At 63.9% G+C, this 27,494-nt stretch overlaps 1 protein-coding gene across 4 annotated transcripts; it reads left to right on the top strand.

The window, feature by feature from the left end:
* Positions 1–1,673: 1,673 nt before the first annotated feature.
* LIMK1 (LIM domain kinase 1) lies at positions 1,674–25,866 on the top strand. 4 transcript variants are annotated; one of them, XM_070064522.1, is made up of 16 exons: positions 1,674–1,922; positions 3,391–3,487; positions 10,188–10,326; positions 10,567–10,676; positions 11,834–12,040; positions 16,421–16,526; positions 16,614–16,783; positions 17,683–17,866; positions 18,319–18,405; positions 18,625–18,756; positions 20,350–20,409; positions 20,821–20,886; positions 23,057–23,213; positions 24,383–24,438; positions 24,545–24,702; positions 24,796–25,866. In XM_070064522.1, exons 1-16 carry the CDS (start codon positions 1,868–1,870, stop codon positions 24,956–24,958), a joined length of 1,947 nt encoding a protein of 648 aa, XP_069920623.1. In that variant the 5' UTR covers positions 1,674–1,867; the 3' UTR covers positions 24,959–25,866. The 4 variants fall into 4 exon arrangements, with proteins under 4 accessions (XP_069920623.1, XP_069920622.1, XP_008247308.3 ...); XM_070064521.1 differs by lacking the exon at positions 1,674–1,922 and adding an exon at positions 1,990–2,100; XM_008249086.4 differs by lacking the exon at positions 1,674–1,922 and adding an exon at positions 2,856–3,009.
* The last annotated feature ends 1,628 nt before the right edge of the window (positions 25,867–27,494 follow it).

Raw genomic sequence — 27,494 nt, 5'->3', positions numbered from 1 at the left:
GGAGGGAAGGAATAAGGACAAAGAAGAAACCAGGAGCAAAGTCAGATGTGTGGATTTAGACAGAAGGGACTTGGACCACACGCTCAGGGGCTCTGAGGGGTGATGGGGAAGCAGGGACACCCTGCGATGGTGCCTGCCCCCGTTGCTCTCCCTTGTCTTAGCCCAATTCATCCCTGCTGTTAAACACCCCTAAATTACTCCACCAAATTCTCCTTCTGTGTCCTGCCTGACACACACACACACAAGGGAACTTCCAAAATGTCACAAAAGTGGAATTAAAAGATGTTTATTTTGATGCAAAAAAAGATGTTGAAATTCATGCAGTTTTTTTTTCATCATATGCATTTTCCATGAATTTGCTGAAAATCCTTTTATATGCCTAGATTTCAAGATATATTTGTACCAAAATAAACGTACATTTTTTTAAACAATATTTATTTATTTATTTGAAAGGCAGAGTTACAGAGAGAGAGGGAGAGACAGAAACAGAGATCTTCAATCCGCCAATGCTGATTCACTCCCCAAATGGCCACAACGGCCAGGGCTGGGCCAGGCTGAAGCCAGGAGCCAGGAGCTTCTTCTGAGTCTCCCACGTGGAGAGCAGGTGCATAAACACTCCAGCCATCCTCTGTTGCTTTCCCAGGCGCATTAGCAGGGAGCTGGATCGGAAGTGGAGCAGCCAGGACTCGAACTGGTGCCCATGTGGGATGCTGGCGCTGCAGGCCATGGCTTTACCCACTATGCCACAGCGCCAGCCCCTAAACATACTTTTGAACTCTGTTTCCCACCAACTTTCTGAAGCATCTGTGCAAAAGCAACAAACGAGTGACATGTTCATGTGCAGCTTCTTTGGGACTTTAAGAGACCCCAGCGCCACCCGACCAACAGACCCAGCATCCATCTCACTGTCAGCACTAAAAAAGTCTCGCCTCTATCGTATTCGAAATCAAAACGTCGATATTTTCTTGCCTGCCCAGGCCATGGTTTTACATCCGGGGTGATGTCCACGCTGTCCTGAGGCCCTGCCTACAGCGGCAGGGTGGAGCCTGGGCCTGGCCTAGTTCTGCCTCTTGTCGGCTGGGTGCCCTGGGGCTGGGTGGCTCACAGCTTCCTGGGCAATGAGGACCAAGTGGGAGGAGAGACGAGGGGAGACAGTGTTGTCCACTGTCCGGACGCCCTGGGCAGCCTGGAAGGACCCGCCACCCGGGGCCATTGCCTTCCAGAGTGGATGGGATCAGCGAGCTCGGGTCGCCCAGGCCTCCCCCAGCTCAGCTCTGCGCTCCCGGCCTCCAGCTGGCTTGCAACAGAGGGGCTCCTTGTGGGGAGCCCGCAGCCCCTTCTCTGGGCTTCTACACCCTCCCTTCCCCGGGCCGCCCCATCTGGGCTGTGCAGCCCTGACCCGCTGCGCAGCCTCGCCGCGTCCAGCGACAGCTGTCGCCCACCCGGGATGAATGAAAGGACAGGCAGGGCGGGGCGGGGCGCGGCCGCCGCCGAGGGGCGGGGCCGCCACTGGGGGCGGGGCCGCGCAGGCTCGCAGCGCCGCCGCCGGGCCGCAGGGGGCGGGGCCGCCGCCGAGGGGCGGGGCCGCGCAGGGCAGTTCCACCGCCAGCCCGCGGCCCCGCCCCGTGCCGCAGCTCGGAGGCCCCGCCTCGGCCCGCCCCTCCGCGCGCTCCCCGGGCCGCCGCGGCGCGGGGCCGGTGTCCCAACCGGTGTCCGAGAGGCGGCGCGGCGGCGCCGCGAGCCCCGAGCCTCCGGCCCGGCCCGCGCTCCCCGCCTCCGCCTCCCCGGGCCGGCGGCGGGTGGGCGAGCTCGCGGGCCCGGCCGCCCCCTGCCCCGGCCCCGCCGGGCCCCGCCCCCCGCCGAGTGCATGAGGTTGACGCTACTTTGTTGCACCTGGAGGGAAGAACGTATGGGAGAGGAAGGTGCGCGGGCCGCGGGGCGCGGGCGCGGGTGCTGCGGGGCGCGTGGGCGGGGGGCGGGGGGCGCGGGGCGCAGGGCCGGGGCTGCCGGGAGGCCGCGCCCCTGTCTCCAGGGGGATGAGCTCGTCCCGGCGCAGCCCTCAGGCCCCTCCCTGCCGCCGTCCCGCCTGCTTTCCCCTCAGTGGGCTGGGTGGGCTGCGCTCCAGACGGCTGAGGGTCCCTGCTCCCTTACCTCTTCCCCCGCCCCGACCGCTGGTCACCCCCCACCGAGGAGGCCCAGGCCCGGCACCGGCCTCTGCTCTGTCCCCCGGGGCCTCGCCCTGGGGCCACCGCTGAGCCGCTCTTCGGCCCTGCCTGGGAAGAAAGAGCGGCGGGGGGAAGCCGCTCCCTGGGTCTAGAGTGGCTGCCCCCGCGCCTGGCCACCTCCATGACCTTGAGCCCGAAACTGACCCCCTGGGCCTTAGTTTCCCTGCTGTAGAGTCGGGGTGGGGGGCTGACGGGCAGAAAGCCGAGACATGCCCTGAGGACCAGAAAGGCCCACTCTGTGGGACCCCCAACCCGTCTCCCTCCGACTGCGCCAAGCCCCATGCGGGCCACAGTCTTGGCTGGGAGGATGGCTGGCGACCTAGCCGCCCTTAAATCCCTCCCCCTCATTGAGGACCAAGGCCTCTGGCTGCATAGTGGTTAGGGTTCAAAGCCCGCCCCCCACCTCCCTGGCAGGCGTCCACGTGGACAGGGCCTGGCGTCTCCATCCCCGAGTTTCTCTCCTTGTACCATCACCCCGGGTGCACCTGCTCCCAAGGCAGATCCTGGCTCTGCCAGCCCTCCCCCGGGCTCCCCTCTTCCCCCACACCCTAGCCCCTGCTGCTTGGGTGCTCACAGGGGGCCAGGCCGTGGCCTTGGAGCCTGTGTGTGCCACCTGGCAAGGTGCACCCCCTACCCCCACCCCGGGGCTCCAGCTCCCCATCTGTAAATGGGGGGAGGGGTGTCAGGCCTGGGACATCTTCCAGGGCCCACCAGCTCCAGAGGTGCCAGGTCCTGGGGATGACTAAGCATGCCTGGTGGCCAGCCAGGCAGAGCCGAGATCTGGGTAGGACCAGCACTGCCCTGTCCAGTCCCTGCCTTCACGGGGTTCTTCTCAGCCCTTCTCCCTGGGTAGGCAGGGAAGGATTGGTGGGGGGGAGCTGTGACAAGAGGCTCAGCGCTGCCGTATCTAAATGCCACTGCTGACTTTTCTCCCCGTTCACCTTGCCTCACCCCGAGTTGAAGGGTGCTCTTGCAGGGGGCTGGGCCGGAGACCCTGGGTAAGGGTGCCAGTGTCTCTGCCGGACTCAGCCCCGGTGCGCTGTTTTCACCGCTCGTCTCACCCCGGAGCTGGGCAAGCGTGCACAAGTCTACAAGGATCTGCACAGGTGCACGCGGGCTCTCCCATGTCTCAGCGCACATCCTGATCCCCTCTCCGCCCGTGCAGGAAGCGAGCTGCCCGTGTGTGCGAGCTGCGGCCAGAGCATCTGTGACGACCAGTACCTCCAGGCCCTGAGCGCGGACTGGCATTCGGACTGCTTCAGGTAGGCCGGGCTGGGCAAGGGGTCGGGCGGCCCCAGGGACCGTGTGGCCCGGAGCCAGGCCTGCCAGAGGGGCCAGGAATCAGCCTGTGACCTGTGCGGTCCTGTGCACGCTAAGTCGCCTCTGAGTGACTTCAGACACCCCAGGCCCGGGAAACGCTGGGGAAGGCGTTGTTTGCCCTGTCATTTAGAGAGCAATTTTTTACATTTCCACTCTGCCGTCGCCTGAATGCATGGCTGGGGGACCCCGGCCTGCTGGCACTTAGGCGGGGCAGGGGGCTGGAAGGCCCCGTGCCTCCACCTCTGGGTGCTCATGCTCCCAGGGGAGAGGAACCAAGCCACTGCCAGTGGGCCCCAGGCTGACAGCCCGGGGAGGCCAGCCCCAGCCTGCACACACCCATGGGCAGGAGGGGAGTGGGCTGGGGCCGTGGCTGCCGATAGGGGTAGAGCCCCTGGCGACTCTGCAGCCCCATCCCCCACCCCGGGGGGGGGCCCTCCTGAGATGGATGCCAGGTGTGGGGAAAGCTCTGGGTAGGCTGAGGGGTCCAAGGCCTTCGAGATTTCCTGAGTGGGAAGGACTTCCGGGTAGCAGCAGGAGGGGTGGGGGTGGGGCAGGGAGCGGGCCATGAAGGAGGAAGGTGCAGCTGATGGCTCCCTGTCCACCAGCGTCCCTGTACTGACACCCAGGACCTTATTCCAGACCTACGGATGAGGCGGGTTGGATTTCAGCCAGCGGGTGAGATGCCCAGGTGGGGGCCCCATGAGGCCCCCAGAGGCAGGCGGCGTGCACCCTGGGCTTCTGCCTCGGGTGCTCAGAAGGGAGACCTTCCTGGGAGCCCGAGGGTGTGGGCAGGAGGAGGCAGCGTTAGGGTTGCCCTAAAAGGGCCCTGAATGATGAGAACCTCTGGCTGCTGAAGAGTGCCAGCCCCCCTGGTGTGGCTGGGCGGGGAGGGGCCGGGCGCCATGGTCCAGGGATCCTGAGGTCCCAAGGTGTGACCTAGGATGGCGGCTGAGGGTGCCTGGGATTTGGGCAAGGGCAGATGGTGCGTCTGAAATCTGTGAAATCCGGGACACCGCGAGGCTGTGAGTGGGAAGTCCCACCCCTGACCTCTGTGTAGCCGGTGCAGAGCGCTTAGACTTAGGTCATTCCCCCCACCCCGGGTCGCAGCATTGCGCGGCTGCAGTGGGTCCTGGAGCCAGGAAGATCCGTTCACTCATTTTCTTTAAAGGATGTATTGTATTTATCTAGAAGATTTACAGACAGAGAAGGGGGAGAGGAAAGTTCTTTTTCATCCATCCGCTAGTTTACTCCCCAGATGGCCACAAGGAGCAGGCCGAAGTCGAGAGCCAGGAACTCTATTCGAGTGTCTCACGTGGGTGCAGGGGCCCAAGCACTTGGGCCATCTCCCACTGCTCTCCCAAGCACATTAGCAGGGAGCTGAATCAGAAATGGAGCAGGGGGCCGGCGCCGCGGCTCACTAGGCTAATCCTCCGCCTAGCGGCGCCGGCACACTGGGTTCTAGTCCCGGTTGGGGCGCCGGATTCTGTCCCGGTTGCCCCTCTTCCAGGCCAGCTCTCTGCTGTGGCCAGGGAGTGCAGTGGAGGATGGCCCAGGTGCTTGGGCCCTGCACCCCATGGGAGACCAGGAAAAGCACCTAGCTCCTGGCTCCTGCCATCGGATCAGCGCGGTGCGCCGGCCATTGGAGGGTGAACCAACGGCAAAGGAAGACCTTTCTCTCTGTCTCTCTCTCTCACTGTCCACTCTGCCTGTCAAAAAAAAAAAAAAAAAAGGAAAGAAATGGAGCAGGAGTCAGTGCTGTGGTGTAGTGGGTAGAGCCGCCGCCTGCAGTGCCGGCATCCCATATGGGCACCAGTTCGAGTCCCGGTTGCTCCACTTCCGACCCAGCTCTCCGCTATGGCCTGGGAAAGCAGTGGAAGATGGCCCAAGCCCTCGGGCCCCTACACTCGCATAGGAGACCCAGAAGAAGCTCCTGGCTCCTGGCCCCGCTACAGCCTACAGCGTTGCTGCCATCTGGGGAGTGAACCAGCAGATGGAAGACCTCTCTCTCTGTCTCTCCCTCTTTCTGTCACTCTGCCTCTCAAATTTTTTTTTTTTTAAAGTAGAGCAGCTGGCATTCGAACTGGCACCCGCATGGGGTGCCGGCATCACAGGCAGCTGCAGATTAACCCGCTCTGCCACGGCGCCAGGTGGAACACCCACAGCCTGTCTTGGTAGTGATAGCTGCCATTTGCCGAGCCCTCTGACTGTTTGGTCACTCAGCGCTCGCCATAACGGCCTGAGGCACTGCATTTGCAGGGAAAATGCAGGCCCAGAGATGCCAGGCACTGGGTGGGGTTTGGGGGTGGGGGTGGCTGGAGGTTGCAGCAGCTGCAGGGTGAGGGGTACAGGCTGATGGGCTGGGCTGTTGGCTCTGGGGGAGGCAGGGTGGGAGGGAGCCATGGTGGCAGTGCTGGCTGCTGGGTGGGGGGGAAGGACCCCATGCAGGGAGGAAGTGGGGAGAGAACGCACCCTCGGAACTGGCACTCGGACAGCAGCTGTGTGAGAGAAACCCAGGGAAGAACTTAGAGGGCCCTGGGCTAGGGTGGGGAGGGAGAAGGGGTGTAGGCGACAGGGGTGCAGGCTGGGAGTACAGCCATGGGAGCCACCTGCCTTGGGTGAGGCCCCAGATGGCGGGGGACACAGGGAGAAGGCACGCTTGGGCTGCCCTGGCCTGGTCATCTCCCCAGACTGCGGCTTGCGCCGTGTTCCCGGCCCACCAACCCCCAGAAGCTGGGTGAAGCCAATGTTCCCTCCACAACAGTCAGCAAAGCCGCTCGGAGTGGAAGGGCGCTGCTTGCCCGGGCAGGAGGTGCCGGCAGCGGGGCCGGCCCCTCAGAGCTCCGGGCCCTGTCCAGTTTCCCTCTGGAAGCATCGCAGCGCCATGGCAGGGGGCCAGCAACTGGCCCTGGGCTCTAAGGCCGGGCTCAGCCCAGCCCGTGTTGTATCGCTGAGGCCTTGGTTCCTGGCCCCCTGCGGGTGCTTGGGCAGGAGGGAGCTGACGAGGCCTGCATAGGCCCCTGTGCTCCGGGGACTGTTCAGGTGGAGCCTCATAGGTCCCTGGGTCAGTCACTCACAGGCCATCCGGGGGCACCTGCCAAATACCAGCCCCCCCCCGCACACACAGGGGATTTTACACACAAGGGTCTGCCCAGTCTCCCTGGGAGTGAGGAGTAGAGTGAGGACTAAGCTCAGCCCCTGGCTACACAGGGCCCTGGCCTTGTAGCAGACTGGCCAGGCAGTCAGCAGATGCAGGGCCAGGGGCCACTGAGCGCCTTAAGCACAGAGCGGAAGGAAGCAAAGGCTCCAGAGGGTGAGCACATGCAAAGGCCCTGGGGCGAGAGGGTGCTCGGCACAGCGAGGCTGCCCGTGGGCTAGAGCCGTCAGCCGGGCCAGGTAGGTGGGTGTCTGGAGGGAGCCTGGCCAGAGAACAGAGGGCTCAGCGGGCTGTGGAAGGCATCTCCTGACACCTGGCCTGTGGGGAGGGACTGGACTCAGGAGCACTGAGCAGGGCAGGTGCAGGGAGGGGGCCCCACCTCCCGAAAGATTATGGGCAGGCCCAGAGGGTGCCAGGCTGCCACTCGGCCTAGCAGCTCCCCCAAGGCTGGGTGGGCCGGCCCTGGTGAGTAAGGAGGGCTGAACGTGCAGCTGGCCGGCTCGGAGCCAGCAAGGAGGACAAGCTGTCCCTGGGAAGTCAGACTGCATTCCCCAAGGGGCTGCGGAGGAAGAGGCAGCTGCTTTTGAACTTGGCCCTGTCCCTGTCCCCAGAAAGGCCCTGGCCCATGGTGCCTCTGTCAGGGCAGAATGCGAGGAGCCTTTCTGGAGGTGTACACGACCGAGGGCCTGGTGCTGGGGTCAGAGCCTGGATCCCTCCCTCCCCACCTCCCTGCCCAGGTCAGAGCCTGGATCCCTCCCTCCCCACCTCCCCGCCCAGACAGAGCCTGGATCCCTCCCTCCTCACCTCCCTGCCCGGGTCAGAGTCTGGATCCCTCCCTCCTCACCTCCCTGCCCAGTCAGAGCCTGGATCCCTCCCTCCCCACCTCCCTGCCCGGGTCAGAGCCTGGATCCCTCCCTCCCTCCCCACCTCCCTGCCCGGGTCAGATCCCTCTGTCCCCATGACTACTGAAGCCCTAGCAGAGTACTAGAGCCCTAGCTGCTTCCTGTTGCAGGCTCAGACCAAGGCCTCTCGCACCCACACTGCGGGGTTCTCCTCCCCAGTGGTGTGGCCACACTGGCCCCACCCTCTGCAGCCTCCAATCCCGAGCCCCTTGAGCAGGACAGGGAAGCACCCGTCAGGCCACCCTGCGCTGCCGTGGGCCTGGGAGGATGCTGCTGGCTTCAGCCTTGCGGAGAAGACATGGCCTCCGAAGGCCTAAGTAAGTGGAAAGCCTGCCCCGGGCATGAGGCTGGGCTCCCCTACCCACCCTGAGCGAGGCCTGGGGCTGGAGGCCCAGCGAGGGGCAGACCCACCTGGGCTCTGGCTGGGAGGCAGAACTGAAACTGTGTTCACAGTGGCCAGCTATAGGGGGAGCTGCCGGGGCTTCCGGCCCTGCCGGTGCAGCTGCCCCGGGAGCCTGGCTGCCCCACTTGCTTCTTCCCTGGAGACCAGGGGTTGGGCCCTGTGCAGAGGGCACCCTGAGAGGACTGGGTTCCAGCCTGTGATTGGATGCTGCTGCTGTTAACCTCCCCCCTCCCGCCCACCTCGCCCCCAGGAGTCTGTACAGGGGTCCAGGCAACACCTTTCCCTAGGAGTTCCTCCACCTGGCCACACCCCTCTTGGCACCCTTTGTGAGGACAGGGGCCACTCCTTAGGAGGGCTGATGGGTGCCTCCCATCCGCAGAGGTCCCTGGCTCCTGCAGCCACTCTGGGGGTGCCAGGGCCGGAGCAGCATGGAGCAGGCCCGGCCCTGGCTGGGGTCTCTCCAGGGCCCAGCTTGGTGGCTGCCTAGCCTGTGGGCAGGGGCAGATGCAGGCTGGTGGTGGTGGCTGCAAAGGGGCGGGGAGCGGGGGCTTCAAGGCAGGGACGCGTGGGGCCGGGGAGAGCTCACCGCTGCCCCCCCAGCCCTCTGGTGAGTCACAGCGAGTGATGAGTGTTTTCTGGGAGCGGGGGAGGAGTTTCTGGGCGGGTAAAGAGCATCTTCAGCCGGGAGGGAGGGAGGCGGCTGCCCCCCCCCCGAACCCCCCATCCGCCAGAGAGGGGGGACCCTTGGGCCCCTGGTGTGACCACCTGGAGCCTCCATGGTGGCCAAGAGGACGGGACCTAGGGGAGGCCCTCTGGGGTTAAGTTAGTGCCCCCGGGGACCTCCCCGCCCTGACTCCTCCCCTACCCGGAGGTGCCCGCCCCCTGCCCTGGGCTGTGGCCCTGACGTCACAGCCCTGTCCTGGCCCTGATGCGCCCACTCCACCCACTCCATGAAGGGGGCGGGGAGGCTCTGCAGGCCCCCTTGCTGGACCACCCCCCACCCACAGGCTTCCGAAGCTGCTTCCCCCTCCCACTCCAGCCCCAGCCCCGCCCCTCAGGGCTCCCAGACAATGGGGGAACTGAGTGGATCCTCTTAAAGGGACAGTGTCCCACCCACTGTCTCGCTGCTGCCCTCCACCCCCCACTGCCCACCCCCCAGGTCCACTATATTAACCCCCAGGCCTGGAGCAAGCTGCAGTCGTGGGGGTGGGGTGGGGGGCAGGCTCCCCAGGTCCCCATCCTCCTGTCTCCCTCCCTCCCTCCCTCCCTCCCGCACTGCTGCCCATCAAGCCCAGTGCTCCTGTCACCATGTGACCCGCAGCAGATCTGGGCTGTTCTCTGCATGGCCTTGCTGTGGCCCAGACAGTCCAGAACCCCGTGAGGCACATGCCCCTGCGAGCTCACAGGATTCCCCTCCCCCATATTGGCATTTGCCGACCGCCCCCACCCAGCTGAACTGCTGGACCCCACCCTACGGCGGGGTCTGCTTGGGGGAGAAGCCAGGCAGGCAGGTGCAGCTCCTGTGTACCACCTAGAGGCCAGAGGTCACTTCAGCCCTCCCACCTCTGCCGGGCCTTCTGGTAGGACCCCAGGGGCAGGGGTCCCCTGACCTTGGACCTGATGCTACCTCTCTTGGAAGGAAAGCGGGGTGCCCAGCTGGGGCCTGGGTTCTTGACCGTGATCCTGGCGGGTTCATATTGAGCGGATGCCCACCTGTGTCTGGGGGGGGGGACAGGGGACGGGGGAGGGAAGCCTGCCGTTTGCTCCACCCCACCCCACCCCCTGCATCCTGGGCTCCCAGCTTCCGCCCCTCCCTCTGCTGACTGGTGACCAGGAGCTCGGTGCCTGCCCTCTCTGGGACATTTGCCTTGCATGGCAAGCAAGAGACGGGGCTGAGATGAGAACCACCCCTCACCTGTGGAGCTAGCCAGTGGGCCAGACCCTCCGAGTGCAGAAGCACGGTGGGGAGTTGTGCGGGTCGTGCACTGCACGAAGGCCCCCTGCTGAGCGGCCACGACTCCATCCCTGCCTCCACTGGCCAAGCCCCGTGCTCCCAGCACAGGCTGCTCCTGCCCAGAGAGCGTACCTTTACCTCAATCTTGCCCAGGTGCCTCTGGACTGTGGCCAGGCCCAGATGTGTGGGGGGGGCGGGCCCACATTTCAGCCACGCCCTCTCCACGCAGGTGCTGTGAATGCAGTGCCTCCCTTTCGCACCAGTACTACGAGAAGGATGGGCAGCTGTTCTGCAAGAAAGACTACTGGGCCCGCTACGGCGAATCCTGCCACGGGTGCTCCGAGCACATCACCAAGGGGCTGGTCATGGTGAGGCCCCGCCCTGCCCGCAGCCCCGCCCACAGCCCCTCCGGTGCTTTCGGGCGCTTGTGTGCCTGTGCAAGGGCGCTCAAGGGTGTGGCTGCCCAGCCTCTCCCCCTTGCCCCTGGGAGCCCCTCCCACCCCCCCACCCCACCCCGTGCTGTCTATGGCTGGCCTCCCCCATCCCTGTCCATGGCACCAGCTCCGTGCAGGCCGAAGCGGCTGCTGATGGGGCCGTGCCTCTCCCAGGTGGCCGGGGAGCTGAAGTATCACCCCGAGTGCTTCATCTGTCGGACGTGTGGGACCTTCATCGGCGACGGGGACACCTACACGCTGGTGGAGCACTCCAAGCTGTACTGGTGAATGTCGCAAGCTGCCCTCCCGGGGCCCGCCCCCGGGGCCCCTGCCCTTCCCACGGGGTGAGGTTGGAGGGGCAAGCGTGCGTGCCACCCTCTCCCCACACTGTAGAAATGAGCTCGGGGTCCCATGGAGGCCGCCGCAGCCCTCGCCCGGCTTTCTGGCGCATGCATTGGCTGGTATCGCCCACCAAAGCCAGCATGGACCCATTAAGGACGGTCCCCAACAAAGCCATCCTCAGGCCAGACACCTGCCGCGTGTCCGGGGTCCCCAGGCCACTGGCGCTGCCCGGCAGCCAGTCCCCGACAACCTTGTCAGGTTTCGCTGAGTGACTCGCGGAAGTCGGGAAGGCGCTGTGCTGGGGCTGGGGTCCGGCCCCTCCCTCCACAGCGCCCTGGGCAGGCAGAGTTTTCACTGTGGTGTTGCTGTGTAGTCAGCAGCGATCGAATCATTGGCCACCCGAGTCGCCTCCAGCCTCTGGTGCCCTTCCTGGGTGCGAGGGTGGGTGACTGACAGCATGTGGCTGTCCTGTTGGCGGCCGCCCCCACCTGAGTCATCCTGCCCCCACCTGAGTCATCTCAGCAAACAGCGGCAGGGGGCAGGGCTCGCGCATAATCTAGGTGCTTCTGCTTCCTGCTTCCTGCTTCGAGGACATCCCTCCCCCAGGACCCGGGAGAGCCTCCCCTACTCAGCACTTAGAACTTCCTCCCTGACTGGACATCATCCCAGAGACTGGACTGACCCCAGAGCGGGGTGGGGGGGGTGCTCACTTCCTACTCTCAGCCCCGCCCATCAGCTAAGTCCCCATAGGAGGAAGGGGGGAGCTGCTCTCAGCCCCGCCCATCAACTAAGTCCCCCAGGGGAGGAGTGGGGGGGGGCTGCCCATCAGCTAAGTCCCTCTGGGGAGAAGTTGGGGGAGGGGGAGCTGCTCTCAGCCCTGCCCATCAGCTAAGTCCCCCAGGGGAGGAGGGGGGAGGAGAGGGGAGGAGCTGCTCTCAGCCCCGCCCATCAGCTAAGTCCCCCAGGGGAGGGGGGGCAGGGAGGGGAGGAGCTGCTCTCAGCCCCGCCCATCGGCTGAGTCCCCCGGGGAGGCGTGGGGGGGCGGGGAGGAGCTGCTGACACTGTCCTGACACTGTTTCCCTGTCACCGGCTCTTGCAGCGGGCACTGCTACTACCAGAACGTGGTGACCCCCGTCATTGAACACATCCTGCCCGACTCCCCCGGCTCCCACCTGCCCCATACGGTCACGCTTGTGTCCATCCCGGCCTCGGCGCATGGCAAACGTGGCCTCTCGGTGTCCATCGACCCCCCTCTCGGCCCACCGGGCTGCGGCACGGAGCACTCCCACACCGTGCGCGTCCAGGGGTGAGTGGCTGGCGGGTGGCCATGGCAGGTGGCGAGACCCCCGGGGGGTGGCAGGGCCAGCTCCAGTAACGGAGATACCAGGTCCCTGGTGTGGGAGGTCCTGCCTATGAAAAACCATCAAACGCCAGATAAAACCAGGTGCGGTGCGAGGGGCAGCGAGTACACAGGTCAGGAAGGAGGAAGCCCAGGGCTAAGCCAGATTGGGGCAGCCTGGGCTTTGCTTCCGGGCTGAGCCTGGTGGGCCCCCGGGAAGCCAGGGGGCCTCGGGAGCAGGGTGGATGAGAGGCAGACCCTACAAAGTTGGGCTGATGGGAACCCAGATGGAGGAGCCGGGGAGGAATCAAATCCACTCGGGTCTCCAAGCCACAGCCATCTGCCTGGTGCCTCAGAAAACCTCAGGCAAACTCAGAGACGTTTGGCAGGGCACCCTGGGGAGAGCCCACCTGTGGGCTCCACTGCGTTTGCTTCAATGAGAGGCCCCGGGCAGATGAGCAGTGGTGTAGTCAGTAGTCCCTGGGCGGGGGGGGGGGGGGGGCAGACAGGCCCCGTGATGGAGGGGAGAAGGCCAAGCGAGACCTGCAAAACCTCCAGGTGCTGGGAGTCTCCTAAAAAATTAGCCTTAAAACAAATAAAGGACAAACAAGGTTTGGGAAAGAAAAGAAGCGACTAGAACCCCGTCAACGAAGTCTGTCGAATAACAAGAAACAGAAACATCATGGTAAGAGGGGTGCCGGGGACAGCCTGCGAGAAGCCAAGCGGACAGCAAGGTGCAAGCTGTGGGAGAGGTTCAGACACGGACACGCGGGGGCCGGAGGGAGGGCTCCTGGCCCTCACAAGCCTGCAGTCCCGGGGGGAGGACCGAGGGGGACCCAGAGAGAGGCAGCCCTGGGAGGCAGGCTGGCTGACCCTGCGGGTCTCAGACAGAGGCAGAGCCATCAAGGACTCCACTCACGGCAAAACAAAAGACTTTCAAAGCAACCATAGGGGAAGAAACTGCCTTCAAAGATTGACTGGTGAATTCTCAAACAGTGGGAGCCAGAAATCAGATGCTAATTTCTTCTTTAAAAAAAAAAAAAAAGGATTTATTTATTTATTTATTTATTTGAAAGGCAGAGCTAGGGAGAGAGAGAGCGAGAACAAGTGAGAAAGAGATCTTCCGTCTGCTGGTTCACTCCCCAAATGCCCACAATGGCCAGGTGGAAGCCAGGAGCTCAAGAGTTTCATCCGGGTCTCCCACGTGGGTGCAGGGGCCCAAGCACTTGGGCCATCCTCTGCTGCCTTCCCAGGCACATCAGCAGGGAGCTGGGCTGGAAGTGGAGCAGCGGGGATTTGAACCGGCACTCACATGGGATGCCGGTGTGGCAGGCAGCAACTTAACCGGCTGTGCCAGCGCGCGGGCCCCGGAGGTGCTGTTGTCAGCGCACCAATCAAATGTATTTCACCCAGAATTCTCTATGAGAACACCCTTCAAGGATGAGGGTGGAAGAGGCAGGCGGTTCTGACGAGGATTCTAATGCGTGTAGGAGACCCGAGGTGCCGGCAGGGGTGGAGACGAGAGCTGGCCAGGTCGCAAGCGCTCCGTGTGACCGACCAAGCAGCTCCTGTGCCCTCCGTGGACCGGGCTCCGCCTGGATAGCGCGAGATGCGGAAACCTACCTTTGTCCTGCGCCTTCACTGGCACCCCCAGATGCAAATGCCCTGACTCATGGGCGCTGCATCGAGCCGAGGTTTCTCACACGCCTGCCAGGTAACCAGGCAGCACACCTGGGCCCTGGCGAGAAGTCAGACGGAAGGTGGGACAGTGGGCTGGACGCTCTATCTGCCACAGCCGCCTTGCGCGTGCGCAGACAGGAAGCCACCCCCCCCCACCCCCCCACCCCCCCACCCCCGTGCAGGGCTCCTGCAGGAGAGCCCAGCCGAGGCAAGGAGGAGCTGCGGGGGGCTGCCCACCGCAGTGGGGCCACATCTGGTGGTCCAGCGGTTGTCTGTCAGGAGCCCAAAGGCACACTGGACGTGGTGGACCCCTTTGAGTCTTCATCCAGGAAGGTTCCATCCATTAGGGCATTAGGACCCTCGGCCCTGGCGGCCTTAGCAGGGTGGATGCCTAAGGCTGCCTCCAAGGGAAGCCGTGGCCGCCAAAGGCCTCCTATAGTCTGGTTTCCAACATTTCGTCTTGAACTTGATAGAGAATTGGGCTAAAATGGTACATGCGCTGATGACCTGTGCAACTCCAGCCTGGGTTCACGAAGTTTAAACTTTGCCATTGGGGCCGGCGCTGTAGCATAGCAGGTAAAGCCACCACCTGCAGTGCCAGCATCCCATATGGGCACCAGTTCGAGCCCCAGCTGCTGCTCTTCTGATCCAGCTCTCCGCTATGGCCTGGGAACATGGCCCAGGTCTTTGGGCCCCTGCACCGCATGGGTGACCAGGAAGCTTCTCCTGGCTCCTGGCTTTGGATCAGCCCAGCTCCGGCCGTTGTGGCCATCTGGGGAGTGAACCAGTGGATGGAAGACCTCCCTCCCTCTCTTTCTGCCTCTGCCACTCTGTAACTCTGCCTTCAAGTAAAACAAATAAATCTTTAAAAAAGAAAGAAACTGCCCTGTCTGGGCATGGGGATGGGGGTCTCCCACCAGACAGGATCAGGCATGGTGGATCGAAGCGTGTCTTCAGGTGACGTCATCAGCATTCAGGTCACAGAGCCGACTGGCCTGCTAAGACGGTGCGCATGTGTCCTGGGGGGTTATCTTCCGGGACCACTGTCACACACAGCCTGTCACTGACAGCAGTGTCCTTGGGTAGCGGGTGACTGTGTAGACAGATACGAATACCCCGCACACATACACACACCCTGCAAATGCTGTAGATGGTCTGCTAAAGTCCAGGGCATGCTCTTACGTAACTTCACATTTAGGAGACCTGGCATGGATACTGTTATGGAGCTGCCACTCCGCGTTTAGGCTTTGCCGGTTGCGGCTGTCCTCTCCCTCCGTGGCAGGGTCCCCGGTCCCCATCCAGGCAGCTCCAGCCTTGTGCTTCGTCCTCAGCGCCTCTGCAGCTCCGCAGCCTCTCTGGGTCTCCAGCGGTTGCTCAGCTTTGCCCTCCGTGACCTTGAGTATCCGGGTCAGTGGTGAAGCTGGACGTCTGTCCGCGGCCTTCCTCCGTGTCCGCTGGCGGTAGACTGAGCCGCTGCCTCTTAGCCCGATCCTGCGCATGTAGGGGCTGTCTTGCCAGGAGCCGCGTGACATCAGCGCGCCCTCCATCGGGGAGGGTAGCCTCAGTTCCTTGGTTCATTTTTCTCAACCCTAAAGGATTTTCAACCCTTTGTAATCAGTAAGCCATCTGTGAGCTTTTAAAAAAAAATTATTTATTTGAAAGGCAGAGAGAGAGGTCTTCCATCTGCTAGTTCACTCCCCAGATGGCTTCGGCTGATCCGAAGCCAGGAGCCAGGAGCTTCTTCCAGATCTTCAACATGGGTGCAGGGGCCCAAAGACCTGGTCCATCTTCACAGGCCATAGCAGAGAGCTGGATCAGAAGAGGAGCAGCTGGGACTCGAACCGGCGCCCATGTGGGATGCTGGCACTGCAGGCGGTGGCTTTACCTGCTATGCCACAGTGCCGGCCCCCATCTGGTCTGCAGATGCCCTGGGCCCCGACAGCCAGGCAACCTTAGCATTCCTTGCCGGTGATCCGCGACTGCACGGTGGCTGTGAACCCACCGAGATCTGGCCCCACGCTTCCTGCTGTCCCCATGGGCTCCCCCCCTCCCGCCCCCCGGTGAGAAGACTCTGCCTAGGGAAGTTTCCACGCATCTGTTTCTCTTAAAGCTCCCACACTCTCCCCCCAACCCCAGGACATTCCTGCAAAGGCTTCCTTGAGACAGAATGAAAACCAGATAATTCACGCCCGAGACAGAAAAGCAGCAAGTGAGGGTGGCACACGGGCCAGTCTGTGAGCTAGCTTAGCATCATGTACCCCAGGGCACCGTCGCCAGCTGCACCCTGTAGCTGGGGCTCTGGGCAAGTTGCAACCCACCCCCAACCGCACCCCTGCCCGCCTGCCAGTGCAGCCTTGTCCTGGGCCAGTCTCCGCCCGGAGCATGGCAGGCAGTTAGAAGGATTGGTCTGTCCTCCCTGGTGGAAGTGACCTTGTGTTGAATGGGAGCAGCTGAACCTCCTGCACAGAGTGACAAGTGCCTTCCGGCAAGCCAGCTGCCTCCTGTTCTCGCCCACGGCAGACATCAGTAATTGATTGCAGAGTTCATCCCACCAGAGACCTGGAGAGTTGCCACCTGGCCCCATCTGGTCCGCCTGGCTTTGGTTTCCTGTCGGGGCTCCAGGGGATCAGGGCGGACATGGGTGTGATCACTGCTCTCTGCCTGCAGACTGGACCCAGGCTGCATGAGCCCAGATGTGAAGAACTCCATCCACGTGGGAGACCGGATCCTGGAGATCAATGGCACTCCCATCCGGAATGTGCCCCTGGATGAGGTAGGGGGCCCGGGGCAGGGGCCGGGTTGGGGGTGGTCGTCCCCCCCCCGCCCAGGTCTCACCTGTCCCCGCTCCTGCTCTCCCCAGATTGACCTGTTGATCCAGGAAACCAGCCGCCTGCTTCAGCTGACGCTCGAACATGACCCCCACGACTCGCTGGGCCACGGGCTGGGGCCTGAGCCCAGCCCCTTGGGCTCCCCAGCTGCACACACTCCCGGCGGGGAGGCGGGCAGCTCCCCCCGGCAGAAACCCGTGCTGTAAGTGAACCTGTGTCTCGGTGTCTCCAGGCACAGCCGCGGTGCTGGGCCTTAGGGCCGTGGGACCTGGTCATGGCCTCCCCGGGGATGCCAGGGACGGGGGAGAGGACAGGTACTGAGAAGCAGGAAGCTGAGAGAATTGCAGAGGTGTCCAGGGAGGACCCACGTCCTGGCTTCAGGGAGCAGCCGGCGACGGGGTCAGGGTGAAGGGTGTGGCTGGGGACGGGGTCCCGTCCGTGGCAGCCCCTCCACCGGCGGTGTGGCAGCAAAGTGACAGGTCTCACAGACACCACTCTGGTTCCTTGTGCGGAGGGGGCATGGGGTGGGACACTCGAGGCCAGAGACAGTGCACTGGTTCAGGCAGCAGTGTGCCAAGGGTCCCCCAGCTTGTTGAACCTGGGGAGGAGGCAGAGGGACATGAGGAAGAACCCAGGGGCAGTCCTGACCTCTCCCCAACTGTGGGGCCTTCTGGGGTGACAGCCTGAGACACAGTGAGGTTAGAGACCCTCTCCCTCCTCCTGCCTGCGTTTGCCTGGAGCGCAGGCCGCCATGTAGGGCTGCCTCTGTGTGGCGTTTCTATGTCAGACAAGGTGTCTGCCTCTGTCCCCATGCATTGGGAGGCAGCGTCCAACCTAGGGCCACCAGGCACAGGAGGCCGAGGCCAAACATTCCACCAGGGGCACCAAGCCCTGTGGTGGGCCTCAGACAGGAGGGTGGAGCAGGGCTGGGGCCGGCGCGAGGGTGGGACAAGCAAGCAGCCACGACACTGTCCTGGAGGGCAGAGCTGTGCCACCCCCTCCCAGACAGGGTTGGGGCAGGGAGAGGGTCTGGCAGGAGGAAGGGGCGGAGCCTGCCCCCCACCCCCACCCCGTGGCACTGGGCACTCCGTGTCTCCCCAGGAGGAGCTGCAGCATCGACAGGTCCCCGGGGGCCGGCTCACTGGGCTCGCCTGCCTCCCAGCACAGGGACCTGGGCCGCTCGGAGTCCCTGCGTGCGGTCTGCCGGCCGCACCGCATCTTCCGGCCGTCCGACCTCATCCACGGCGAGGTGCTGGGTAAAGGCTGCTTCGGCCAGGCCATCAAGGTACGGGGCGGGCAGCCGGGCCGGGGCTCCAGGGGCCTCCTGGAGCCCAGCAGGGGGACGGGAGGCTGACCCCGCAGTCCTGTCCCCAGGGTCTGAGCCTGCTGATATCCAGGTGCTTACCCGCCCCAAGCCGGGACAGGAGCCATCCTGGCCCTGGCATCACCTGCCTGTGTCACCAGCTGTCCCTGGTCCCTGGCTGAGCTGCTGTCCCAACTCCAGGGGGCAGAGCCAGGAGAACTGAACCCAAGCACCCGCAGCCCCCTTCCCTGCCGGCTGGGTGGCCTCGGGCCGTGCTGGGCTCAGTGTCCTTGACTGTCCAGGGGTGGGGGCTCCCCACCCAGAAGAGCCCCACAGCGCCTCTCATCTCCCCAGCAGTCCCAGGGTGGGGGTGGGGCTCCCCAGAGCCCACGCCTGCCCTGAGATGTGCCACCGCTGCACTGTCCCCCACACAGGTGACACACCGGGAGACGGGCGAGGTGATGGTGATGAAGGAGTTGATCCGCTTCGATGAGGACACCCAGAGGACGTTCCTCAAGGAGGTCGGTGGCGCCAGGCCGGGGGCCCTGCGCCTGCTGGGGGAGGGGAGGGGAGCAGCCCTGGCCAAGAGTATGGCGGCCCCAGCCAGGGGTGGTGGGGGCCAAGGGACCGGGGCACCGGGGGCACTGGGGCACAGTCTCTGGGACTGGGTGTGGCCCCTGCTGGGATGCGGGAGGCAGGAGGAGACCCCGGCTGGGCCCAGCCTGTGTGTCCCCTGTCAGGTCAAGGTTATGCGCTGCCTGGAGCACCCCAACGTGCTCAAGTTCATCGGGGTGCTGTACAAGGACAAGAGGCTCAACTTCATCACGGAGTACATCAAGGGCGGCACCCTGCGGGCCCTCATCAAGAGCATGGTGAGTGCCCTGGCAGCCCGGGTCTCTGGAGCTCTGCCCTGGGGTCCCAGAGGCCCTGCCTCTGAGCCGGGCGGGGGAGCTGCCCACTCCGTTGCAAGCCGGGAGAAGCCTGGGCCACAGAGAAGCCAGCAGTGTCGCCAAGGGGACGCACGGACTGTGTGGGGTTAGCCATCCAGTGGGCCTCAGGCCTGACCTGGAGAAGCCCGAGCTGGCTGCACCTGCTGTGGGCAGAACACCTGGTGAGACAGGCACCTTGGCAGTTACAGCCCACGCGGGGGCCTTTACTTGATTTGCTGCAAAGCAAAATTATTTTCACTGTTTAAACACGGGCCGTAGCCAGCGCCGCGGCTCACTAGGCTAATCCTCCGCCTTGCGGCGCCGGCACACCAGGTTCTAGTCCCGGTTGGGGCGCCGGATTCTGTCCCGGTTACCCCTCTTCCAGGCCAGCTCTCTGCTGTGGCCAGGGAGTGCAGTGGAGGATGGCCCAAGTCCTTGGGCCCTGCACCCCATGGGAGACCAGGAAAAGCACCTGGCTCCTGGCTCCTGCCATTGGATCAGCGCGGTGCGCCGGCCGCAGCGCGCCGGCTGCGGCGGCCATTGGAGGGTGAACCAACGGCAAAGGAAGACCTTTCTCTCTGTCTCTCTCTCTCACTATCCACTCTGCCTGTAAAAAAAAAAAAAAAAAAAAAAAAAAAAAACAAACACGGGCCGTAAGATGTGTCAGTTTGAGGGTCTGGCTGAACATGCAGATCTACACGCAGAAAAACAAATGGTTGGCCGGAGCCGTCCGTCACTCATCCCGTGGGACAAGGCCTGGCCCCACCCTGAGACCCAGAGAGACCTCGACTCCTGTGGGCTCCCAAGGGTTGTCGCTTCTCATGAGGGGTCCTGTTCCTGCCGGCTCCTCCTTGTTCCCTCCCGTTGCCAGGGGAGGGGATCAGAGAAGGATGGCTTGTGCCCGGAGCCCTGTTCTGCAGGAGTGACGTCACCAGGCCCTCCCCTCTGCCTGTTCCCGTTGCAAAACTTGAAAGGCAGTGGATTTGTGGAGGACAAGTACTAGCCAGTACTTGGATCCGGCCAACTATGGATCAAAAATATTGGGGGGGGGGGGGGATGTTGTCTGTCCTAAGCACATGCACACCTCTCTCCCTTGTCCTTGTCCCTCAGACGACAGGAGGTCACACCAGCCATTGGCACCACCTTGACTTTGCCCTTGCCCTAGGCATTATGACGGCATTATGCCCTCTGGAAGCCACCAGGAGATTTCATGGGTTCTGCCCCTTGGCAGATGAGGGAGTTGAGGGCCCCAGGTGTGGGTGTCCTAGGGGTGCAGGTGCCGTGCCCCCCCCACAGAGGCCAAAGGCCACGGGAGGGTCTTACACTGGGGGGGGGGGAGTGCTGGCTGGGGACTCTCGAGGAAACCTGACTGGAGGTCAAGGGTGCCTGGAGCTGCTCACACTCGCCCCCTAGAGGCAGATGGCCAAGGGCACAGGAGGGCGTGGGGATACCTGCCCCTTACACCTGTCTCTCACACCACTCCCGGCCACGGGGGCTCCCCGGGCTCCGTCCTGGCCATTCTCTCTGCACCCCCAGGACAGCCAGTACCCGTGGAGTCAGAGGGTCAGCTTCGCCAAGGACATCGCATCAGGGATGGTGAGTGGGCCGGGGCCCAGCCCCACTCGCGAAGGCTGTGCTGTCCTGAGCTTCCACGGGCGGGCAGGCATTAGCCTAATGGTTAGGATGGGTGAGCGCCTGGCTCCGCCCCCTGGCTCCAGCTTCCTGCTAATGTGCACCCCTGCAGGCCACACTTGGGTCCCTGCCACCCACATGGGAGACCTGGATGGAGTTCTCAACTCCCAGCCCCTGCCCCGGCCCCGGCCCAGCTAGGGATTGAACCAGTGGATAGGGGGGAGGGGAAGCTCTGTGTCTCTCCACCTCTGGAGTGAATTTTTTAAAAACGAACAAAGCAACCCACAAGGCAGCTTTGGACAGGGCCACAGCTCACTGGGGAGGGGCCCCTCGGCGTGGCTGCCCCCCCCGACTTTTGTGCCCTCTCCCTCCCAGGCCTACCTGCACTCCATGAATATCATCCACCGGGACCTCAACTCGCACAACTGCCTGGTCCGAGAGGTGAGCCGCTGCCGGGCCGGGGTGGGGTCGTCGGCAGGAGCCAAGGAGCCATCCCTGACCCGGGGGCCCCTGGGTGGCCCCGCAGCTGCAACCTGGGGAGAGCCTATGGGGAAGCAGCTCAAGGTCAAAGGTGGGTGGACCTGGGTTCAAGCCCTGGTTCTGCGGTGGACTCACACTGTGGCTGTGACCCTCAGGGCCGTCAGCACCCTGGGTTGTTCCCGGGGGAGGGTGCCTAGAGACACGTCGGCTGTAAGGGCCCAGGAACGTAGCCTCACAGAGCACAGCCCAGGGCAAGGTGGCCTTGGGCTGGGCCAGAGTGTGCGGAGGATGTAGTGTGTGGGCTGGTGTGGTCAGGGCAGGCTTCCTGCAAGAGGCAGATCTGGGGGGTGGAGGCAGAGAGCCGGGTCTGAGAGGTGGTGCTCAAGGGGGCAGGAGTCGCCTCACCCAGCCTGGGAGGGGGCAGATTCGGTCCCAGGGCTGCCGGCCTCAAGTCCCGCGGACCCGACAGCTTCAACCACAGGAGGAGGAGCTATGAGAGCTCGGGTCAACAGCTAAGGGGTGGCCAGGCTGGTTCCTTCTGGCAGCTCTGGGCCCACGTGTCGCTCACCTCGGTGCCGGCTGCTGGCAATGCACCCCCCACACCGCTCCTGCCTCTGCCTCCCCGTTGTTCCCGCGGCCGTCTGGACCCCCGGGGCCCCATAGGCAAAGGCCCCTTTCTGAGTGAGCTCACTGCTGATGGGAAGTGGGGGCGGGGACACTGTTATTCACCACAGTTCAGGGCCATGAGACCCAGCGTGGCGGGGAGGGCAGTACAGGGAGTTGCAAGGGAAGGGAGTAGCACGTGCAAAGGCCCTGAGACAGGAAGCTCAGCACGGGGTGAGTCCAGGTGGCGGTCAGAAAGCTCTGGGAGCCTGCAGGCTGTGGGTGGTGGCCTGCAGGCAGTGAGCGGTGGGCGAGGCTGGGTCTCCCAGGCCTCCCAGTGGGTGCCTGCACACTGCCCGGAAGGGAGTCCCTGCAGGCCCAGCCCGGACCCTCACAACCTCCACCCCTTGAGAGTCCGGAGCCATGAGCCCTCCAGTCCCCAAAGCCATCCCTCACAGCCAGAGCGCTGGCTCTGAGTGTCCAGTGCCTGCCCTGGAGCCCCGCCCCCCCATCTTCTGGAAGGGGTGGGGCAGGACCGGCTCTCGCACAGTCCCCAAGGGACATTGGCCTCTTAGAAGCACTGCCCGGTGTGGAGAGGATGGCCCAGGACCCCCTGACCCAGCTGCCACGTGGGATCACAGCCCGACAGCCCCCGCGGCCAAAGCAGGCCGGCCGCGTTCCCGTGTGTCACTGCCACAAGCAGCTCCGGACCTCCCTTGCAGAAGAGCCAGCTCCTAACCCCCACCTGGCTAGGCCCCCCCCCACTCATCCTCCTGGTGCCCACGCAACAGCAGCCCACCCTGGGGCTTGGAGTCAGCCCCAGGACCCACAGAGCACTTGTTCAGCCCCCTGGCCTCATCTCCCAGGGTTCTGTCTGGCTGGGCTGAGCCAGCAGTCAGTGCCTCATCCTGTACAGAGAGGTCTGGGCGGGGCCCTGGGGTGCCCTCAGACCCCACGCTGCAGAGGCCCGGCGTGGGATCCCAGCCCTGCCCCTGACCAGCTGGGTAGCCTTGGGTGGCTTCCTTAGCCTCTCTGGGCATGGGTCGCCTTCTCTGTCGCGTGGGGATTAAAAATAGCACCCACGTCACCAGGTGGTTGGCAGAAAGGTAAAATGCGTGACCCACCACACCTAGGACGGGGTCTCCATGCGGAGTTCCAGCCGCTGGCTGGTCCCTGGCTGTGGGTCCTCCAGCTCCCTCTGGCCAGGGCTAATCCCGGCTGGCCCCTGTCTGCCAAGACCCTCAGTGGCCTCTGCATGTGTCCACGGAAGATGGCATGCTCACAGGTCCCAGGGATCCGAGCGGGGGCTGCTCCAGTGCCCCCACTCCCGGCTCGCAGGTGCCAGGGCTCCGTGGCCCGTGGGTGTGCCCCCTGCCGGGCCTGGGAAGGTGGAGGAAGCACGAGCAGGCCAGGGCCCGAAGGGGTCCCCACCCTGTGCCAGCCTCCAGGTCAGATCGCAGCTGGAAGCAGGCTTGGCGGGCAGTGTCAGGGCTGTGGCCCAGCGCGCCTCTGCCTGCCCTGTCCCCAGAACAAGAACGTGGTGGTGGCCGACTTCGGGCTGGCACGGCTCATGGTGGATGAGAAGAATCAGGCCGAGGACCTGCGCAGCCTCAAGAAGCCGGACCGCAAGAAGCGCTACACCGTGGTGGGCAACCCGTACTGGATGGCGCCCGAGATGATCAATGGTGAGGCCCCTCCCCTGGGGGCGGGGCCTGGGCACAGTGGCACAGGCCACACACTCTGCGATTCCATAACCAATTTCCCTGTCGCCCCGGGGTTCAGAAGTGCAGCCTCGCTCCCAGCAGCCAGACCAAACCACACTCCTTCCAGAAGCTCCAGGGAGACGCCGCCCCCTGCCTCTCCCAGCTCCGGCTTGTACTGAATTTCTGGGGCAGCCGTGGCCTCCCCTGCCTGGCCACACTGTTTTTTGTTGTTGTTATTGTTGTTTTTAAGATTTATTTATTGATTTGAAAGGCAGAATTATAGGGGCCGGCACTGTGGCACAGTGGGTTAACGCCCTGGCCTGAAGCACCGGCATCCCATGTGGGTGCCAGTTCGAGTCCCGGCTGCTCCACTTCTGATCCAGCTCTCTGCTGTGGCCTGGGAAAGCAGTAGAAGGTGACCCAAACTCTTGGGCCTCTGCACCCATGTGGGAGACACAGAGAAAGCTCCTGGCTCCTGGCTTCAGATCGGCACAGCTCCGGCCGTTATGGCCAACTGGGGAGTGAATCATCAGATGGAAGACCCCTCTCTCTCTGCCTCTCCCTCTCTCTGTGTAACTCTTTCAAATAAATAAATAAATCTTAAAAAAAAAAAAAAAAAAAAAAAAGAATTACAAGGAGGGAGAGGCAGAGAGAGATCTTCCATCTGCTGGTTCACTCCCCACATGGCCACAACAGCCAGGAGCTTCTTCCGGGTCTCCCGCGGGGGTGCAGGGGCCCAAGGCCTTAGGCCATCTTCCACTGCTTTCGCAGGTGCATTAGCGGAGAGCTGGATTGGAAGTGGATGTATATGGCATGCCAGCTTTGCAGGTGGTGCCGCAGTAGCTCCCCCCCCCACACCCTGGGCTGATCACAGCTCCTTCCATCTGCAAAGACCCCTTTGTCCGGAGGGTGACAGTGGCAGGGTTCCTGGGACCGGAGCCAGTTGTGTTTCACGGCCAGCGCTGAGTCCGTGACCTCCGTGGAGACCTGCAGCTGGTCACAGCCAAGCTAGACCAAGAGTCCCCCCACCTCCCAGAGTGCCACTTGGAGCCTGCACCCGGAGCCCCGTGAGGCGTGTCCCCACCTCCCCTGGCCTGGCCACCCTGGGCCCTGGCCTGCCACCCTGGCTGACGCTCCGTCCCCTCCTGCAGGCCGCAGCTACGACGAGAAAGTAGACGTGTTTTCCTTTGGGATCGTCCTGTGTGAGGTAGGTCCCGGGCTGCTGCAAGCCGGGGAGGCTCCTGGGGACCCCCTGCAGACCCCCTTCCTGGGCCGGGAGCCCGGTAGCCTAACCACCGCGCCTGGCCGCACAGATCATCGGGCGCGTGAACGCGGACCCCGACTACCTGCCCCGCACCATGGACTTCGGCCTCAACGTGCGAGGCTTCCTAGACCGCTACTGCCCCCCGAACTGCCCCCCGAGCTTCTTCCCCATCACTGTGCGCTGCTGCGACCTGGACCCCGAGAAGAGGTAAGGCCTGGGGGTGGCGGTGGGGGCGGGGCCTCGGCCTGGCGCCGCCCCCCGCAGAGCCCGCCCCAGCGGCCGCCCTGTCTGTCATCCCAGGCCCTCCTTCACGAAGCTGGAACAGTGGCTGGAGACCCTGCGCATGCACTTGGCGGGCCACCTGCCCCTGGGCGCGCAGCTGGAGCAGCTGGACAGGGGATTCTGGGAAACATACCGGCGCGGCGAGAGCGGACTGCCTGCCCACCCCGAGGTCCCTGACTGAGCCCGGCACACCCAGCTGCCCCTGCCCCCGCCGCCAGGCAGTACGCCCACCCCAGATCTCTCCGAGGAGGCGGCCCCGTGTGCAGCTCCCCTCTGCCCCGAGCCAGGCCCTGCCCTGCCTTCTCCCTGCCAGCCACAGACCTCACGCCCGCCTGCCCCCCGCCCCGCCCCGCCTTACCTCTGCCTTGGTGGGGCCGCCCTAGCTTCTCCCTGCATGGGCCGGGGGTCGTCCTGGCCTAACTGCGCTCTGCGCCCGACCCAGCTCCTCCGAGGCTGGGCTGGGAGGAGAGGCCTGCGTATCGCGGTGGGTGGCCTCCTCCGCAGCAGGGAGGGGTCTGGGGGCGAAACGGGAACGCCCCCTGGCCAGGCAGCACTCCCACCCCACCCCCTCCTGCTTTGGGCCTTTTTCGTTTCTGTATCAAAGCCACTTTCGTGGGAAGCAGGTACCAGGCCTCAGGGTGAAGCGGGGTCCCTGGAGGGAGGTGGGGGGCGCGGGAGGGAGCGGCCAGGCCCTGGGGGCGGGGCTTGTCCACCAGCAGCCCCGCCCCTGAGGTTCATCCCCCGGAGGCCCCTACCCCTCTCCCCGCGCGGCCCTGTCCTCTGGGTTCTTTCTGTGTAATCTATTTTTTAAGAAGAGTTTGTATTATTTTTTCATAACGGCTGCAGCAGCAGCAGCTGCCGGGGGCTTAGGGGGTTTATTTTTTTTCCGGCGGGAGGGCCATTTTGTCACTTTGCCTCAGTTGAGCGTCTCGGAAGTATTAAAACTGTGAAGCCTTCTCCGTGCACTTTGAGCCTGGAGAACATTCCGGACAGGCCCCCCCCCGGGGGACGCTCGCTTCCATCCGGGAACCATGCCGTCCAAGAACAAAACCCAGGCTGGGAACAGCGAAATAAATTCTGTGCTCCCCACGCGGGTCCTGCGGTGCCATGAATGGGGGTGGGGAGGGGGCGGGGAAGTGATCCAGAAAGGAGTGGTACGTTTGGTTGCTTTTCTTGAAGTGGTTTGATTTTTATCTATGTGAAAATGGTAGAAGTCTTCCATCGGCTGGTTCACTCCCCAGGTGGCTGTGAAATCGGAGAAGACCCCCTTAAATTTACACTGAAATGTGGCCTTTTCAAGTTCCCTAGAAATGCTAGAACCCGGTGTGCCGGCACCGCTAGGCGGAGGATTAGCCTAGTGAGCCGCGGCGCCGGCCCGTAGCCCGGCTTTTAACCCACTTCCAAAGAGGAGTGGTTAATTAACCTGATTGGCTCGTGGGCACCCAGGTGTGGCCAGGTAGGGGAATGAGGTCACACAGGGGCGTGGCGAAGGCGTGGTCTTCCGGTTCACAAATCTGATCAATTTTAACCTGTATGCCTGCCTACTTCAGCTGCAGTGGTTGGGGCTGAACCAGACAAAAGCCAGGAGCCAGGAACTCTATCTGGGTCTCTCACGTGGGTGGCAGGGACCGGCACCTGCTGCCTCCCGGGGTGCGTATCAGCGATGTGTGGGCATCCCAAGCGTTGACTTAGCTGTGCCAAGCTGTTTGCCACCCCCCAAGGAGTCGGGGGGGCAGACCGGGGTCGTGGAGGGCACGAGAGCACCTGACCTCAGCCCAGGGTTCACGTCCAGAGGCGGCGTGGCTGTGCTGCATTTATTCTCCATGTGCTCAGAGTGGATTTACTGCAGGGCTTGGTCCTACAAGTGTGGGAAATCCCTGGGGTGGCAAAACGTGGATGCCGAGGGGCCCACTGGGTGGTGGTGGGGGACTGCAGGGACGGGCCGCCACCCCACGGAGAGAGTGTCCCTGGTGTTGCATGACAAGGTATCCCTGAGCTTGAATTCTCATCGCCCGAATGTTTATCAAAGATTTGGGAGCAGCTTGGGTAGGGTCTGGGGTCTCTGCAGAGTGCTGAGTTACTGCCCGGGGCTGCTGTGCGCAGCGGGTCCGACTCCGGCTGGAGGATCCAGGTCCGGGCCCCTTGCCGGGGCGCGCGGTCAGCAAGCCGATGCTGGCCGGCGGCAAGCATCGTCCAGGTGAGACCACAGGGCAGCTGCGCATCCGAGCAGAAACGCCGCTGTCGTCTGTAACCCAGATTGGGAGGTCCCCTCATCGCTTCCCCCAGTTCTGTTGATCAGTGTAGGGGGCCACACTGGACGCGAATACCAGGACCCGGAGGGCCCGCTGGGGTCGCCCCCGGACCCAGCTCTGGGATGGCTGATGGGCTGCGTTTCCCAGGAAGGGAGGGGCAGGTGCGGACTTCCTGCCTGTCCGTCAGCGCAGGCGAGCGGGAGGAAGTCCCTCCCCTTTCGCCCTCTGCTTCCCTACCGCCGGCACCGAGGTCTGGGAAGAGGAAGTGTGGTTTTGGGAGCGCGCCTGGGACCCCGTGACCCCGCACAGCCCACCCCTGCGGCGCACGGAGCGCGCCTGGAACCCCGTGACCCCGCACAGCCCACCCCTGCGGCGCACGGAGCGCGCCTGGGACCCTGTGACCTCTCACAGCCCACCCCTGCGGCGCACGGAGCGCGTCTGGGACCACGAAATCCCGAACAGCCC

Source organism: Oryctolagus cuniculus, chromosome 19 (genome assembly GCF_964237555.1).
Source record: "Oryctolagus cuniculus chromosome 19, mOryCun1.1, whole genome shotgun sequence".
NCBI lineage: Eukaryota > Metazoa > Chordata > Mammalia > Lagomorpha > Leporidae > Oryctolagus > Oryctolagus cuniculus.
This window is presented reverse-complemented; position numbering and strand designations above follow the sequence as displayed.

Bases quoted from the DNA above. Each gene is read 5' to 3' on its own strand.
- LIMK1 (XM_070064521.1), top strand. From the start codon at position 2,037: ATGAGCTCGTCCCGGCGCAGCCCTCAGGCCCCTCCCTGCCGCCGTCCC. The intron at 2,101-3,390 runs GTGGGCTGGGTG...CCGCCCGTGCAG, and splicing joins TCCCGCCTGCTTTCCCCTCA to GAAGCGAGCTGCCCGTGTGT. The intron at 16,784-17,682 runs GTAAGTGAACCT...GTGTCTCCCCAG, and splicing joins CCCCGGCAGAAACCCGTGCT to GAGGAGCTGCAGCATCGACA.